At 44.3% G+C, this 18,755-nt stretch overlaps 1 protein-coding gene across 1 annotated transcript in view; it reads right to left on the minus strand.

Moving 5' to 3' along the window:
* Window positions 1–11,626, minus strand: part of arhgap24 (Rho GTPase activating protein 24) — a 50,092-nt gene extending 38,466 nt beyond the window's left edge. Inside the window, exons 1-2 of the mRNA XM_068573681.1 lie at window positions 11,131–11,626; window positions 2,729–2,908 (exon numbers count right to left, since the gene is read on the minus strand). Coding sequence (XP_068429782.1) covers window positions 2,729–2,893 — 165 coding nt within the window. The 5' untranslated portion in view covers window positions 2,894–2,908; window positions 11,131–11,626. The remainder of the gene's footprint in view (window positions 1–2,728; window positions 2,909–11,130) is intronic.
* Window positions 11,627–18,755: the final 7,129 nt, after the last annotated feature.

The raw sequence follows: 18,755 nt of genomic DNA on the forward strand, positions 1-18,755 counted from the left end.
CGGCAGAACACAATAAAACACGTCTGTGTTTCAACATGTAAACGCCTCATCAGCATCCGTGTTGCCATGGCAACAGAGAGGCAGATGTCGCTGCCACCGCTAACTAATGGAGGCGCCACAGCGCGCCACAGAATCCATTAATACCGGATCTAAATGTGGCTTCACGCCGTCGTGGTTCAGGTCAGAGAGAAGCACTGAACACGCGCCGAGCGGGGCGCTCGCTCCCCGATGGGTCAGGGTCAAAGGTCAAAGGTCACAGGAACGACTCGGCCTCTCTCTCTCTTTTGGGACGTTAGTGACTTCAGACTGTTCGTCTCCGCTGTGAGAGTCTCGTTAGCATTTCTTTGAAAGCAGTTTTATTTTTAGAACGTATTTTTTTTAAAGTTCTTTTTGAAAAATTTTTTTAGAATGTATTTTTTTTTTAATTTTTTTTTTTTGAAATTCTTTTTTAGAATGTTTTTTTTTTTGAATTTTTTTTTTTTGAAATGTTTTTTTTGGAATGTATTTTTTTAAACGTTTTTGAAAGTTTTTTTTTCAAATTTTTTTTTTTCAAATTTTTTTTTCAAATTTTTTTTTTGAAAGTTTTTTTCTTGAAATTTTTTTTTTTCAAATTTTTTTTTTTAGACCTTTTTTTTAAAAAAAAATTTTGAAAGTTTTTTTTTGGAAAGTTTTTTTCTTGAAAGTTTTTTTTTTGAAAGTTTTTTTTTGAAAGTTTTTTTTTTAGAAGGTTTTTTTTTAGAAAATTTTTTTTTATGAAAGTTCTCTTTTTAAGAACGTTTTCTTTTAGAAAGTTTTTACTTTAGAGCGTTTTTTTGAGAGCGTTTTCTTCTTTTAGAGCAAAGGTTTTCCTTCACGGTTGAGCTGTTCCTGTGCTCCATCTGTGCTGCGCTGCTTTGGAGGTCACAAAGTTTGAAGGAGTTTGAACGCACTGCTCCGTGCCCGACTGAGTTTTAATCAAATGTTCCATTCTCTGGAAAAATAAATAAAAAATAGCAGTTCTCGGTATGTGAAATCTTTGTTGGCTTTGTTTCATAAGTATGAGAGAGCAGACGGAACATCAAAGAGTCGCTGCAGTTGTTGAGACATTAATGGATGATATTTCTGGCTGGGTAAAAATAGATGGAAGAATATTTAAAAGGCAAACAAATTGCTTCCTGTCAGAGTCTGTAGATTATTATAAGGACCTGCTGCACATCACTTGCATCTTCCCCTCAGGACCTCCACAGCACCAACAACTAATGTAAAGGTAAAAAAATCGAAGGTAAACAAGTCGCTGCTCCTGCTTTCACTTCAGAACCGGAGCTGCCCAGAAACAGCAGTGAAGAGTTTCTCCTCTCCGAGTCGGCGAGCGGCTCGCCTTCAGGTCTTTAACCTGCAGACACTTCTGCTGCTGCTGGAGCTTGAGTTTGGCGACGCCGAGCATGCTGGGAAGTCAGCCAGACAGAGACGAGTGGGTTGAGGAACAGTATGAAGGTTTGGGTCGTGCTCAAAGTGTTCCTGTTTGGGTGGATGCTAAACAGGAAACGCTCGTGGTCCTCTGTGTGCAGTGCAGACAATGAACAGAGCTTCTGGTGAGAAGCAGCTGGCTGCTACACTGGCTTCACGGCGGTCATTTTGACAAGTCACTGCAGGGTGAACACAGGTGTAATTAATAACATGAATTATGCTGCTCCATCTGAGGCACGCTGGTTCTGTGCGCGCCGGCTCACTGGAGCGACTCATCATAATGGGGCTGTAATTATTTAAATCTATTACGCCTGTGTATATTCTGCTCTGCCAAAATGGCTGCTGTGAAACGGGAATATTGCACAAAGGCAACGCTCCAAATAACGAGTCGCCCCATTGATCTGGAAACAACCGCTAATTTATTAAAAGCTATTGATTTTGAATGAATCAAAACTTGTGAGTCTCTCTAAAACTGAAGGGACGTAAATGAATGACAACAGATTCCCAGCTGCAGGTTCAACTTTGACAGTTTGTTAAAAACAAAGAGATATTCCTTTTCTTCCTGGAGTCTCTGTAATGAGGAGGAGAAGTCCGTCTGGCTCTTTGTTCGCTCTGCACATGCTCACACAGAGCGGCTGCCCGGCGACGGTAACATTAGCGACGCCTCGTCGTCTGCATCGCTCACTGTCAGAGCTTCTTCCAGCGAAGCTTTGTGTGACGACAACAAGCTCACAAGAGACTTTACTTTGACTTACAGTCACAGCGCCGAAACTTTGAATCAATCCCCAAAAAAAAAAGAAAGTCTGTGCATCAAAATCTAAAAGTTGTCCTCATTCTGTGACTCAACCTGCAGTGAATGTCCGGCTAATGCACATCAAGACACATTTATTTCCTACCTGGACAAAGCTCTTTGTGTCCAGATGGGACTTTGTCTGTTGTGTCGTTGAACCTGACCAGGAACAGACGCGTGGGAGACAATCGATTCCCAAACATTACCCCTGCAGCCTCCGCCATCTGGACCTGATCAGCTGTTCACAGTGTCGCTCATCTTGTTTCATAAGCTAACAAGTCAGCTGGCTGCTGGGTCACATCAACTCAGAAGAGATTCACTTCATTTGTTGGGAACAGAGTTGTTTTGCAACTCAATGCTCATAGTTTTTAACAATGTACAATTATGAATGAATATATTTACGAATGCATGTTTCATTGTGTAAGTCCCTGCATGATCAAAGGACGTGGCACTTCATCATTTTACCCCGGTGGAGTCTTTCTGCATCCTTACCAGGACCTTGGTCTCGTCCTCGTCCTTGTAGTAGTGCAGCTGCTCCCCTCGGAGCACAAACCAGCGGCTGTGCCACGTCTTGACGAAGCCGCCTTGCTTCCTGAGCCAGCCACACCTGACGGCGCCGCGCTGGGGGCCGGCGTGGGACTCGCGCTGGTCCTCCATCGCAGCGACTCTGATCTGCAGGAAGAGGAAAAGGAAAAGTTTCATTGTGTTTTGGGTTGCAGACGTCGAGTGTGTGTTCAGAGCAGCCGAAAGGTGAACAAATGCAACGCATCACAAACAGATGCTGCAGAATCCACCAGCGCTCTCTTTTCAATATTTACAACAGAAAGCTTTCGTAGAAACTGGAGCGTTGAGAGCGAGGAGACGAGCGCAGAAGAGGAAGTGTGGGAGGAGGAATTCATGACCAGATGACCAGACAAACCCGTAATCTCTTTAATCTGCTAACCCACCTGCACATGTCGGTCTCTTTGGACCCTTCCACCCTTTTTAACTGTTTTAATATTAAAGTCTACTTAATATCCAGGTGAGAGAATGTGATCTGAGTAATACTGTATGGTAATAAGTAACGTTAAGCAGCTGAAATGAATTAAAGGGGATCTATTGTGCTCATCTATTATGAGATTCATATTTGTATTTTCAGTTTTCTAGTGTGAACTTAATATTGCTGGTGCCTTTAATGACTGGTTGATTGTTATTCTAAGAGGTCATGTACTGAGAGACTTTGTAGGGTTGACTAGTGCCTTAGAAAAGTCAACTCGCTGCACGTTGCAGATATAATATGAATCCATGAATGCAATAACTCATGAACAGCGTTTGCTGAGTGTGCAGAAGGTTAAAGATAGAGTTCTTCAAACCACTGTGATTCATCATTAACCCTCCAAATGGACATCCTGTCTTTGCGTTCCCCTTCCTACAGCACAGTGCCAGTCCTGCTAGTAATCGGTTGTCTTGCTCAAAGGCACGTCGACGGGGGAGTAGCATCGTTAATATACTTCAGCGGTTGATCTTCTTTGACCCTCTGAAGCAAACGCTCGTCCTTTTACAACCTCAAAGTTTATACGGTTACACACTCGTAAGCAAACATGCCAGGAGAGACGCGAAGCCTTATCACACACACACACACACACACACACACACACACACACACACACACACACACACACACACACACACACGAGTGCATGCAATAAATCACCGACACACTGTTCCCACACGCATAACAGACACACGCCGCCAGTCCAACCAGCCCGCCGGTCCAGATGAGGACCGGACGCAGCCCAGCGGCACCGGAGCAGGAGCAGCAGGACCGCTGTTGTGATCTCAAACCCTGCACGTGTGTGTGTGTGTGTGTGTGCGTGTGTGTGCACAGACACACTCACTACTACAGACAGCATGAAGGCCACAACCCACTGGTGCTGTTGGGTCCAGCGCTGCTTCATGTGCGCCTTTACTGCTGGATGGAAGAAGGGAAAACGAGGGCAGAGCTTTCTTTATAACAGCGGGGAAAGCTTTTATCTGAGCTGTGGAACAATCTTCATTTTGTGGGAACAGGTGACACTAATATTGGAGGGAATCACCTCAGCGGCCCTGATGCTTCCTTTGTGAATCCCTGAGCCTGAACCAGAGGGACCAGAGCCGAGTCGCCTGCACTGCCGGGTCTGTGCAAAGTGAAACGGTCAATAACTTCAGGTTTCTTCATGTGAATGACTTGCAGTTGAAACATTTACAATTCACTGAGGTGCAGTCCAGTGGACGTACGTCGCAGCGCGAGGAAGAATCATCTATGAATCTATAAATCAACAGACGAGTAGAAAAAGATTAGCAGGACGTTAGTTTCTCGGCTCACGCCTGGACGCCGTGAAGAATCGTGACCTTTGGAAAGTTACTCATTGTAAATGTTGTGTTCCCACTGGAAGCCGGAAGAAATGTCATGAAGCAGAATCATGACCATGATGTGATGCTAACAACAGCCATAAAGTAGAATATATTTTATATACGACATGAAGATAAACTGCTGGAATAAGCAACAGCGCTCAAACAGGCAAACAGGAGAAGATATATCGTCCTTTGATATTTTAATATTGGTCTTCTGGTCTTCTGTGGGTCGGTTGGTCCACTAAATATCTCAACAACCAGCCCGGCATTCAGATCCATCGCCACAGACATCGCCAACCTCGTAACCTGTCGCCTGCACAAAGGAGCTCAGACTCTCTGACTGCAAAAGCATGAGCTGTGAAAACACAGCGTGCAGACGTGCAGGAGACATGAGGGATGCTGGTGAAGACACGCTGGATGATTAATATGCTCTTATGATATAAAAGCATTTGTAACGACATCATCACTGTGTCTGGTTCATCTGCAGGGGGATGGAGAAGGAGATGGAGATGGAGAAGGAGATGGAGAATGAGATGGAGATGGAGAAGGAGATGGAGATGGAGATGGAGATGGAGAAGGAGATGGAGATGGAGATGGAGATGGAGAAGGAGATGGAGATGGAGATGGAGAAGGAGATGGAGATGGAGATGGAGATGGAGAAGGAGATGCAGGGATAACTGGTCTGTATGAATACTTTGCCAAAAGTTTTCCTGCATGAATTAAATGTTGGCTAAAAGAGGAAGATGATGCAGTAGAAGAGACGAAGCCAACAGGTTCGTCCACCTTTCTTTGTCTTTCTTAAGCTGAGACTTAACGCTCCTTCATGACGTTGTTTGGACTGAAACACGTGGTGTCGATGGAGGAGGTGGATTGTTTCAGAGCTCCTCTGGATGTCTACATTTTGCCAAAAACAAGAAAAGAAAAAGAAAGTATTGTTTGAACTTTCCCCGCCCCGATGAGCTTCAGTAAGAAATAGATGGATGAGTCTGATCAGCATGAGGAACGACCCAACCGGGCTGAAGTCCTGCAGTCGACCTATTTTTCAGACATGGATTTTATATGATGCCATTATTTTTGATGCAACTGCAAGTTTCTGCAAGAACACATCGCCGCTGTTTTGTCGATTCAGCGCATTGAAAACAGCCTGTAACAGTGTCCCCGTAAAGCACCTGTGTGCTGGTGTGTGTGTGCTGGTGTGTGTGTGCTGGTGTGTGTGTGCTGGTGTGTGTGTGCTGGTGTGTGTGCTGGTGTGTGTGTGCTGGTGTGTGTGTGCTGGTGTGTGTGCTGGTGTGTGTGTGCAGGTGTGTGTGTGCAGGTGTGAGGCGGGCAGTGTGAGTCGTCCCCTGCGCCTCTAAAATAAGCAGATATATAACATTTCCCCATCAGGACAGCAAGGTTGGAAACATGTAAAAAGAAGTGATAAATATAACTTTGCAAGACAGATGAAAGACTCCGAGAGCAGTTTGTGTAAAACATGTATGTTGAACTACACATTTAGCAAAACGTGCATTCACAATTGGGAGAGAAGTTATTTTGGGATGAAGTAAATATAGTTAGAGATTGACATGAAGTCCAATTTTCTCCAGAATAATGACCGTGCATGGCGGCACGATGGATGGCTTCCAAGGCGGTGATTAGCGCTCTGCGTTAGCATCTGCTCGTCTAGTCACACTTGATTCTAACTCTGCAGTTCAGGAATATCCCAGAAAGCTCTCACCACACGCCTGAGACCTTCCACCAAACTGAGGAGGAGAGACACTCCGACCTTCATACAGAAACAACAACAACAAAAACACACACACACACACACACACACACACACACACACACACACACACACACACACACACACACACACACACACACACACACACACACACACACACACCACAGAACCCTGGAGAGGACAGCACAAAGATAGCCCCCAAAGCTTTGCGGCATGCTTGCACTGTAATTTCTTTGCAGGATGTAAAGGATTTGTGGCTCTGTGGCAGAGAATTAAAAAAGAATGAATTCCACAAGTGAAAGAATAAAAATGGACGGTGTGACTTTTCTATGAGGAGAGCAACCATGTTGGCGCTGGATTAGTTTTCTGTGTCAGTCTGTGACCATCAGGAACAAGAATGCTGAGCCAGCAGATCAGAGACTGATGCTGCTTTGAAATATGTGTCTGTCACATCAAATACAGCTATTAGACATGTCCTTGTCTATTAGACATGTCTTTGTGTCTATTAGACATGTCTTTGTGTCTATTAGACATGTCTTTGTGTCTATTAGACATGTCCTTGTGTCTATTAGACATGTCTTTGTGTCTATTAGACATGTCCTTGTGTCTATTAGACATGTCTTTGTGTCTATTAGACATGTCCTTGTGTCTATTAGACATGTCTTTGTGTCTATTAGACATGTCTTGTCTATTAGACATGTCTTTGTGTCTATTAGACATGTCTTTGTGTCTATTAGACATGTCTTGTCTATTGGACATGTCTTTAATGATAAAAGCTGTTCTCAGGTTGTTTTCCTGTGACAGTCACTTGATGTAAACTGATACCTGAGGTGATGAACCTATGCATGATATTAGAAAAGGTGAGTTCTGTGTGTTATGGAGCGGTGTAGGATGATGAACTGCTCAGGATAATTCAGCATGCAGCGATTTCAACCTTTAAATATGAGCACAGTCTTTTTTCTCCTGTGTAACTGATGCCAGAAGCATGTTGGCGGCATCAGGAGTAAGAGTGGACCCGACACAGAGGAAATGAGGAGATGTAGAGGTCTGAAGGAGAAGAGAAGTGAACTCTATGAAAGGCCGTCGTGTGACTCGTCTCTCAGCGTCAGGAGTGTTTGCTCCCTGGAGGGAAAGTCCTGAAGCGAGCAGCACCGAACAGCCGGCTGCTGTTTGACTCGTCTGTGTTTGAGTTGAGCTGCTTCACAGGATATTGAGTCTGGCTCTTCCTCTGGGAAATTAAAAGTGTGCTCGGGAAGATTCTTTTTTGGAGGAGGGTGTGTGGGTGAAATTACAACAGTTACCAAAATCATACATTTTGACCTTCAAAAAGAAGAACGTTCAATTCCCTTAATTGGGACTTTTAAGACTTTTGCCCAAACTGCAAAACAAATGTGGTGTCGGGTGGGGACGGCGGCAGGAAATCTTCTGAGACCACAGGAAGTGGCCGGTCGCAGCAGCCACAGCGGAGCACTCTGTCCAGAGGAAACTGCACCAGCAGACTCAGATTCTCATCCTGCGGTTGGATCCAAACCGCCGCCGGCAGAAATGGTGACCATGAATCTTACAGACATCATGTGCCACATTTCAAGTCATCTTTGGAGCAAAGCGTCCTCTGAGCTGGAGAATGATGGTAAAAAGTCTCTTCAGAGCGTCGAGTCATCGGCTGAAAGGATGACTTGCTGGCGTATTTATCTGCTGTGGCTATCGAGCTAGTGATGCTAACGCTTAGCCTCATGACTGCTTTGCAGACGCTTCGCTAGACATGATGCTAACAGGGTTAAGGTCGCTGGAACGTAAACTGAGCTGGATAATGATGGTGAAAAGTGTCAGGCTCAACTGATAGCAGTCAGGAGCGTCTTTAAAACACACATGAAACTCTCACACCACAAACGAATGAGCCTCATGCTCAGTTAGCCGATGTAGCTAGTAACTGGACTGCAGTATAGTTTAGATAGTACTGCTTCTCTTGAGTTTTTGGAAGATAATAAAGGAAGAGTCTTGATCTACACCTCTTCTTCTGTGGTGATTTACAGTTCCTCAGTCCTGATTGGACAATAGCTCCACGGGGAAACTGTTGCTGAGGATTTTTAATAAATCAAATTTCTCCAAAACATGTTGTTGATAAAAACTCTCACTAATGTGCAGTGTGTTAATAATACATGTGATCAATCTCCACGGAGATGGAATGAATCTTCAGTCTGAAGGCTTAATGACTCACTGATGAATAGCAGCTAGAGTTGTGTCCTGTAACTTGTGGCAAACAACACTATTACCATCTGTCTGTCTTCAGTCTCTAGGTTTTTTCTGCGTGTTCAGCAGCTGCTGCGCTCCACATCGTCTCTGGTGCTCGCCAGTAAAGTCTGTGCCAACTTTGGAAGACGCAAAGGTCACTGGTGCATTGAGCAGAAAAGTCACTGTGGAGGGTCAAAACAGAACCGGCTCTTCTGATCAAGACTGATGAAACATGATTTATTCCTCTGACTGTATGTCTGTGTCTCATTAGCGACCGTCTCTCCACGCTGACTCAGATCAGATGTGAAGACGTCCATCAGCACTTTAGAGGGGTTCGAATTTGTTTGTGCAACGACCAAAAAACATGCAACAGAGGAAACATGAACTACTATTTGCCAGCCAATGATGTCAACCCTTTTAATATCCCTCTGCAGCATTGCCCCTTCAAGTCTGCACCGTGGGCCTCTGTGACCCACATGTGTTCAAGACAAATATAACCCGCCGCCGGCAGCGCTGCAGCGCCGCGTCTGATCGACTCCTGCGAACGCTCGCAGAGGAGGGCATGTTGCTCCTGTAGCTGTTGGGTAGGAGGTGAAAGAGGAAGCAGCTTCAGAGCGTCACAGACGCAAGTACTCACACACATGAGAAAAAGAAACTGATCCACTGATCCATCCAACGCACGCACAAGGCGGGTTTGTTATGATTGCTGACGGGTTGAGGCGAGGTCACGATCCGAGAGCTACATCCTTCATTATGAGGTCGTCCACGATCTGTCGCAACCCGCTCAACCCGCTCTGCCAGCCACAAAGAGAAAGGTGGAAGGGTGAAAGCCGGAAGAGAAACCGGGAGGTGAGCGAGGTCATGTTTCCCACAAACAGAAGGATTGCTTCCAGGAGATGAATTCTCCTTTTCTCTCCCTCTGTTTGAAACCCCAATAAACTCCCGAACTTTCCCAGTGTGAGTCAATTTCATGAGTCAGTGTCTATTTTGTCTCCACACAGATTTAGACACCATATGTGCCCCTCACCCCCATTCACAGTCTGCCATGCAGCACGATACGCTCGCTGCCCATCACTGGCCCCTCCCTCCCCAGTTTCCTGTGCGCCATGTGTCACCGTATGTCTGGTAAGCTGAGCAGCAGCTCTGTGCAGGAGGCTGAAGGCTTCACGTCGCCCGCTGACTCATTCTGCATGTGTTTGACACACTGCTGCAAGCCAGCGAACCATACCGTTGATGTGGCGGCTCTTCGTCATGCAGTCGTCTGGATGCAGGGGCAGGTTTCACAGATTTAATGGCTTCAAGATGCTCCGGTCACAGAGTGAGACTGAAAGTCCTTTTCCCCCAGAGATGTTATTGTTGTTACCACTGCAGTGTGGGGAAAGTTGACTCTGCATTTTAACCTTCAGAAGTGTCACCTTGCCGTAGATTCTCTTTGTGAACGAGCAGATGTTAAAGCAGCAGTTGGACATCTTCATGCAAATGGCCTCAAGTTAGATGAGATGATTGATTCTGGAGTAACTGAACGGGACATAAAGAGTATTTCTCAAAATGAAAACTCATTTCTCTGATTCGTCTCCGTTCCCGTGTTGCTGTAGTTTCAGCTCCTCGTCTCCATCCTTGCTCTCCGTCTCAAACAGACGTCCCAGAGTGAGACCTGGGAACAGTGCAGAGCAGCAGCTGACTCGGGAACCTGATCCTGGTCTTTCCAGCTTGTGCACTGCACACATTCCTGGCTCTGGAGGGTCATCATATCTGCTTCTCCCTCGGCTCATGCCCTGTCTGCTGTCACCTCGTTCTTTTCCAGTTGACTCGCCAGGTGGAGGAAACAAGTGGCAGAGATGTCTTTCTGCCATTTTATCAACCACCTTGTTGTTTACACCCTTTCATTGTCCACCACGCTGCCAGCACCCTGATGGTGTGACGGAGCCACAGCACTGGAGCTTAATTACATGAGGAAAACCTCCCCAAAAGTAGAGAAGGTTGATGCTACACTGCTGTATAACGTTGCAAAGGGGATTCAGACTGACATGGTGCCGCTTCAGGTAAACAATGAAGCCAATATTCTTTCCATGAAGACGGCAGCGTTTAGTCTCTGTTTGTTTCTCTGATCCCCGGCAGGCTGACGCAGGTGTGACATATCTATGACATCTCATCCCTCTGCTGCGTCTCTACTTGAAGCTCAGGGCGACACAGCTGGGTGAGTTGTGCCGCTGCTCAGTGGAGATCACTCTAATGATGGAGATCACATCACTAGACATGTCTGTGCATCACGTCACCGACACTAACAGTACACACTGCTGTGCAGGAGGATGTGTAACTTCTGTAATTCTATTTAAAGTTCAGCTCCAGTCGTACCTGCATGCTTAGCTTATGAATTACATCACTGAAAGTGTCAATCAAACCCTGTGGACTGAACCAGGGAGACGGTTTGCCCACAGCATCGTCTCGCTCCTCTGCCGTGCCAACGGGAGTAGAGATGTCAAGTCTGATTGGAGACGTCGGCACGCACAATGCAGAAATACCTCCGGGCAGAAAGCACAGTGCAGAACTCAAAGAGACTCACCTCTCACACACACACCGCCGCGTCGAAGCCTCGGCTCTGACGTGTGCTGATGCACACCGCTGGTATCCAATCCAGTGTCAGGTAATCAGTCAACATAGATCCTGCTAACACGCCAGCTGAAGTTGCACTCCAGCTCAGCTGCTCCTTCTGCTGTCCCCAACACACACACACACACACACACACACACACACACACACACACACGCTGAAGCGGCTGAGTGTGTGCAGTGGGTTGAGCGCTCTAAACTTTTCCCCTGACTGCTCACACCATCTGCATGCTGAGAAAGTCTCCGCTGAGAACAGGATGGACGGTCAGCACAGTCACACACACACACACACACACACACGCACACACACGCACACACACACACACCAGTGTTACAGCGGGAGTCTGCCCAGACACATGCAGTCACACACAAACACACACACACACACGCACACGCTCTCCACTAACGCGGCAGCCGTGCAGCTCCAAGTCCTCCAGTCATCCAGGCTGCTGAGACACTCGGTCTGAGAAGAGAGTGTGTGTGTGTGTGTGTGTGTAACGGAGAGGAGGAGGGAGGAGAGAGGGAGGGGGAAGTGTGTGTGTGTGGGTGTGTGTTTTAGGAAGTCTCAAGACGAGAGCTCTCAGACTGAGCAGCTCCAGCAGAGCGGCTGACTTTCTTTTGTGTTTCAGAAGGCAGGTTTTTCTCTTCCAGCTCTCACGTTGTGCTCCAGTCCTTCATAAGGTGGAATATACATCAAGAGCTCTCCATGAGTCATCTGAGGGTATAGTTCTGCATACAAACACAGTTTGAAGGTGCCTTCAAGACGCTGTATACAGATGACTGCGTGCTCGCAGCTCCACAAACATTTATTCAACGACACTGTGGTGCGAGCCAGCTGAACACACACGGCTGGAAGAGCACCGTGTTGACACGGGAGCGTCTCCTTCTGCTGAGCGTCCCTCTGCACAAGAGCGTTTTCATGGTGTGAACTATGCACAAATGTGTATGATAAAGGGAGAAAATGTCCAATATTTTCCAGTGGAGTCGTGCACGTGCAGGCTGCCTTCACACTGCAGAGCTCAATCATGACGCTGCTCGCTGACTCCTCACCACCGGCTTCATCACCACACACAAACTACTGATTTATGAACGCAGCGCAACGTTTGAAAATGTTACTCTTGTCACGCCGGCTCTGAAACAGAAAATTGAGTCATTATGTGAAATTAAAGAAGATTTTCTGGAGAGACAGATGATACAGAATGGAGGAAAGCTTCTTTTTTTTCATGCAAAGACATATCAATTGACAAGCAAAAAGCAGAAGAAGCTTGTACATGAAATAAGAACATATTCACCATTTAAGTCTTTCTCCCATCTAATATGTAGAAACACTGGAAAAACACTTACACACGAGGAGGGAAATTCCAATCTATGGAGGCGATGTGTCAACAAGATGACTTCCTGCAAATGAAATCACTGTGATGAGGTGCTTCATTTACAGACTCACAGGAGAGCATGGAAGTGTGTGTGTGTGTGTGTGTGTGTGTGTGTGTGTGTGTGTGTGTGTGTGTGTGTGTTGTGTGGGGTCATGCAGGTGGTTTGGATGTGTTTGACCTGCAGCCGCTCAGCGTTACACTCGGTCCTTCTCTCTCTTTGTCAAGTGATGCATGAAAGCAGCAGCAGCTCATGAATCTGTCCAGAGATTAATCCTGTTGCTTCACCAGGTTAACTGGGGCTTCAAGCTTTTGGAAACCGGACGCGAAAACCTTCCCGTGCCTATTTTAAGTCCCAGCATGCCCCGTTCACACAATCTTTTAGTATAAAATACGTAATTTTTCCATTTTTGAACCGATTGACACAGTTTCTTAACTGAAACTCCTTCCTAACAGGACAAGTCTTTGTTTTATTGGGATTATTGTTTCAGGTTCTGATTCTTTAGGTCCTAATCTTTCCATAAAGGTGTCTTATTGACGCTCCAGGAGGCTTTTCTGGGGAATCTGGCTCATGCTGGATGTTCATAGTTACCATCAAAATATCCTTTAAAAGTGTTTTTTTGTGTGCAGATATAATTTCTTTCTCAGTTTGATGTGCATCCTTAACCCTCATAACACTCTCACCAACATGGCATGTCTTTCTGGTGATTTGAAATATAATATTTATTGCTCCAGCGCAGCTTCAAAATCATATTTTCATACTTTCATACTGACAATATTGCACAGTAACCTTTAACGGCCCTTGGTGGAGCACTACTGGCTTCAGAGTCATTTTATCACCCAATATAAAACAGTGTTATTAATGATGGTTTATTTGCAGCTATGCACAGATATTTATACTCAACAGTCAAAAGAAAAGTACAATTCATAGCTCCTCATAAAGTTTAGTCTCATCAGCTGGAAGAAGCTGAAAGAGACGTGGAGCCTGAGCCATCTGTCCTCCGGCCTCCTTCAGCGTGTTTTATTATATTGGCAGGAATGCTGAGCATGGAGCTCTGTGACCTCGTGACGTGAGAAGCGGCCGTCCGTAAACAAACTGGAGCTGCGTTCAACTCCCAGGAGACGCCGCTGGGCGACCTCACCCGACGGCAGAGGACTCACGAGGATCACGGATGAATCTTCACAGAGGAAAAACCTCCGGCAGCTGAAGCGTTCTCCTCGGGTTCTGCCGTTCTCATGGTCTCGCAGTCAGAGGTTCTGGACAGTTGACGGCTTCTGGGAAGATGACGGAAATCTCTGGAGGCCCAGTTTCAGCCCGACAAAAAGCATTTCCCCTTTCTGCTTCACTGGAACATCACTTGAAGAGGGCGGCTATGGAGCTGTTTCATATGACGGTGTGTGCTCAGATAGGTATCACCTGACACCTGCCTGTGGCTTCTTTCAGCTCATCATGTCTGGCTTTACAGCCTGAGACACCATGATGTCATCAGGATCCACTTCAGACGAAGCCGGCGCATTTATATTGAATAGAAACTCCTTAAAAAGGTCTTTAAAAGCTGTGCACTACACCTGCTCAACAGCGAACAGCAGAGCCAGAGGTAAAGGTCTGAGGAGCCACAGGTAACCTCTAACCTGCTCTGGCTTTAAATGTCACTCTAATCCTTATTTAAAAAGGGAGAAAAACAGAAGGGTAAAGATTGAAAAGCGCCCGTAAGCAAGCTGTAACGTTCAGGTAAGGTCAGAGGTCTTCACCTTGAGTGTGAAAGTTCACAGGAAGTGTTTATGTGAGTGCGCGCTCTTGCTGCTCCAGGTCAAGGTCACCTCCTACAGAACATTATTTTGTGCTCCTCGCTGTCTGCTCCATGTTGTGTCCTGACCTCAATGTGTTGCAGCTCCTTCTTTAACTTGCTGACTCTTGTTTTGAAAGGTCAAACTCTGCACTTCCTCTTTCCTTCTGCCTGCATTGAGCACATTGAGCTGTTAGCCTTTATTCCAGCTCACAACACGACGCTGCAAACGTTGCTCAACATGATATTTATCTATTTTCATCTCACATGAAGTCCATCGTTTTCCACTGCAGAGGTCTAATCTCCCATTGGAGGATGATGAAGATGTCAGGAGGAAGTTTTGCTCCCCTGATTTATATTGACGTAACATTGCCCTCTAGTGGTCACTTTGAACACTTCATGAGAATTTAAACAAGCATATTTACACACACACACACACACACACACACACACACACACACACACACACACACACACACACACACACACACACACACTAATACTGTTTTTACTGTTTGAGGAAGTTATCTTATAGTGTAAAGTTATATTATAGTGTAAAGTTATAAAATAGTTATATTATAGTGTAAAGTTATATTAAAGTTATATTATAGTGTAAAGTTATATTAAAGTTATATTACAGTGTAAAGTTATATTATAGTTATATTATAGTGTAAAGTTATATTATAGTTATATTATAGTGTAAAGTTATATTAAAGTTATATTATAGTGTAAAGTTATATTATAGTGTAAAGTTATATTATAGTTATATTATAGTATAAAGTTATATTATAGTGTAAAGTTATATTATAGTTATGTTATAGTATAAAGTTATATTACGGTGATGAAGGAGCCAAACATTGACATTTGGTTAGTGCTGTAGAATCAGACTTGTTATAAATAGACAAAGACATAAACATAAATTAAGACAGTGAAGGTAAAAGTATTCCAACGTTTGTTGAAGCTTCAAAACAAACTGATGTAAAATAAATGCAAAATAACTTTATGAAACATTGTCACCCAGCAGCCACTAGAGGTCCATGTGATACAGCACAAATATGAACGCTTAAAAACCTGCTATGGTCAAAATCAGTAACTCATGCAGATGTCTTATTAACTGTAATGAAACTGTTTTAATATTTGCGATGCTAATGCCAACACATTCACTATCACATTGAATCAAATGTTTGTCACAATTCAATAATTCATGACATCCAGTGATTATCCCTGACAGAAGCTTTTGCCTGTAACGTCTTCTGGCTTTCTACAAACATCCCATCATCACACATTTCATCTCTTTGAGTCAGAAGAGGAACGTTTCCTCGTGTCATCTGTATGATCACATGACCAGGTTTCTCTGGCAGGATTGTGTACGGAGTGAAAGAAGCAGGATGTGGCGGTAGAAGTATTTAAGCTCCAATCATCTAACAGGAAACGTCACTTAATGAAGTCTTGTGATCTCATCTGACATTACAGATTACATGACCTCGTGTATTAATGCTGATGAGTGATAATAAACTTCTTCATTCACAAGAAACAAGACAATCCCTCTACAGGACCAACGAGGTCGAGGCTCCTCTTTTATCTGAGTTTCAGTGTTTCTCTGTGTTTGAGTCCTCGTAGGAACTCAACATTAATTACAATACTTGTGTTTATTTTATGCATTTGTTCAGCAAAGTCTTCCGAGAAAAATGTATATCTGCAAAAAAAACACTTATAAAAGATATTTTGATCGTAACTATGAACATCCAAGAGCAAGATTCCTCAAAAAGCCTCTTGGAGCATCAATAAGACACCTTTATGGAAAGATTAGGACCTAAAGAATCAGAACCTGCAACAACAATCACAATAAAACAAAGTCTTGTCCTGTTAGGAAGGAGTTTCAGTCAAGAAACTGTGTTGTTTGTTTGATTGTCTGAATGGGGCCTGCTGGGACTTGAAATGGGAGAGGGAGGAGTTTCCAAAAGGTTAAAGCGTTAAGTATTTAAATAAAGGAGTCAAAGAGTTCATGAATCAGTCTGCCTCCCATTCTGGACAAAGTCACATGACAGCCTGGGAGTTAAGTGCTCCTGGTTATAATTCATAAACCTTAAATATCTGCCGTGCATGTGATGATCAATCTCTCCTTATTGTCCTGGCTCTCAGGGTTCACGCCTCGTCTGCATCGTGTCAGTCGACACTGAGGATAAACAAGCTGTTGAGGCCGGCCGGGCCCTGAATACCAGGACATCTATTTGTAGTCAATCAGTGTTATTTACTACTCCATTCACGCACTGCTGCCTCTGCAGAGGCGGCCGTGACGCGTTCAGGGACTCAGATAAAGGATATTTCTCACCAACGCTTTCCTGTTATTTTCCAGGGTCCTTTGTTTGGTTGCGAGTCCTCGGCCTGCCGGTTCTCTGGGGAACCGGAGGAACGTCTGAGCCTCCAGCGCTGCTGAACGCTCCTGATACGCAGACCGCTGCATACCTGTGTGTGTGTGTGTGTGTGTGTGTGTGTGTGTGTGCGTCACCTTGTCCTTGGATTGAGGCGATACTTCCACGCAGTGAATTCATGTTTCACAAAACTTCATAAGCATTTGAATTTTACGATTTATTAAAATACAAACGTCATCATGGTTTGAATTCATAATAATTCATCTTAAATTATTAAAAAGAGAATTGACCTACATTCATTTTATTTTATTTGACGCTGCAGCTGCAACTTTATTTACATTTTCTATTTCCCACTTTGTCTACTGGAGAGATTATTTAAAATAGGACGTGGATCAGAGTTATTAAATATGACTCCTGGTCACTCATATTCATGTGAAGAACGGCGTGTTTGCTGGTTGTTGTTCAGCTTTCATTTGCATATGAATTGAGCAGCGTGGAGGAGAAGTGTCCTCTCCTCTATCTCTCGCCAAGAGGACGGAGCCTTTGTTGCTTTTTCAAGACACAAAAAAGGAAAAAGCCGTCTTTTAGATTCCCGTCCTGCAGACACAACAACAACAGGAAGAAGGGACATTCACAGGTGTCAGGAAGCGCAGGAAATAAACAAGCTGAATACTGGAAAACATGTCCTCAGGAGTCAGAGGTGAGGCTCATCAGGGTATTTATAGCGGGACAGGACTGAGACGAAATGTTCAATGAGATGATTTTGATGTTTCACACAACAAAGATGATGAATATTTAAATGTCATCAAGTGATTCACTGCAACACAAACCAACATGTGCATATTTCATCTTCTAAAGTGGAAAGTGCATTATATATTCAGATCATGTATTTTGGAAGATTACAACTTATCATCACATAATTTGCAGGTTAACACAAAGTTATTGTAATGTATTTAAAAGACAATACATTATTAAAGGATGTGTGACTTTGATATATTCAAATATTTCAAAATATTACGTGATTATTTGGTAAAGTACGTTGACTCACACACAACATGGAGAGGATCAGTCTTCTCTTCAGGAAAATGATTTATTTCATTCATATGCTGAAAGTTGAAAGTCTCAGGCTGAGAGCATCTTCATGCCTTTCATGAATATTGTCCTGCAGCTTTTCTCCAGCATTACCTCATTGAATCAGCATGTAAATCATTAAGAGCAGCTCCTGTCTGCACAGATGTATTTCAGTCCTAAAGCTGAGTTGATAACTTTCCCCACATTCTCTCCATCTGATCGTTTGCTCTTCATTTCTTCTTCTGCTCTTTATGGTGAGAATGTTTTTCCACAACTGACAAATGTGTTTTGATGGGACCAAAAGAACATTTGGCCCTTTGTGGAAGTGGAGGAAGTCGGTCGTCTGAGGAGTTCTCAGCGTCCTCAGCTGATGTCCTGAACCACTGCACTGCATCATGGGAAATAAAACCTTCTGCTCAGAAGACATATTTCTATCCAGACCTTTCAAAGCCTTTTCCACCTCCCATAAATAAATCTCTCTCATATCATCCTGAGAATATCAGCGTCTTCTCCTCTTTTCTTTCTCACAGGAATGAATTTGGTTTCTTCAGTTTTTGGACAAACTATTTTTTCAACGTGCCAACGACGTGTAAACACGTCAGATTCTTCTGGACGCGTCACAGATTCTCTTCGGTCAACGTTTAAACACCCAGAGGAAACATGTTGTCGTCCTTCAGCTGCGACGCAGTAACGCAAAGAGGGAAGAACAAAGAAGTCCTTGAAGAAAAGCGCAGCGAGGACGCAGCTGCAGCTGAAACATGGAAACACCAGGAGACAATGGAGCGTTTACGCTGCGGCGCTCAAGCACTTCGTTAATCAACTCACGTTCCTCAATTCTATTGACTTTTTCTACAAGTCGTCACGTGATCGTCATTCGACTGATAGTTTATTTTATTTTACAACATACAACATGTACTTGTTTCGCTACACAAAGACGTGTAAGTCACATTACAGGGTAGTATTCACGGAGAGTACTTCT

The sequence above is a fragment of the Clinocottus analis genome, unplaced genomic scaffold (assembly GCF_023055335.1).
Source record: "Clinocottus analis isolate CAN_PGR_092001 unplaced genomic scaffold, fCliAna1.0.p SCAF_13, whole genome shotgun sequence".
Taxonomy (NCBI): Eukaryota; Metazoa; Chordata; class Actinopteri; order Perciformes; family Cottidae; genus Clinocottus; species Clinocottus analis.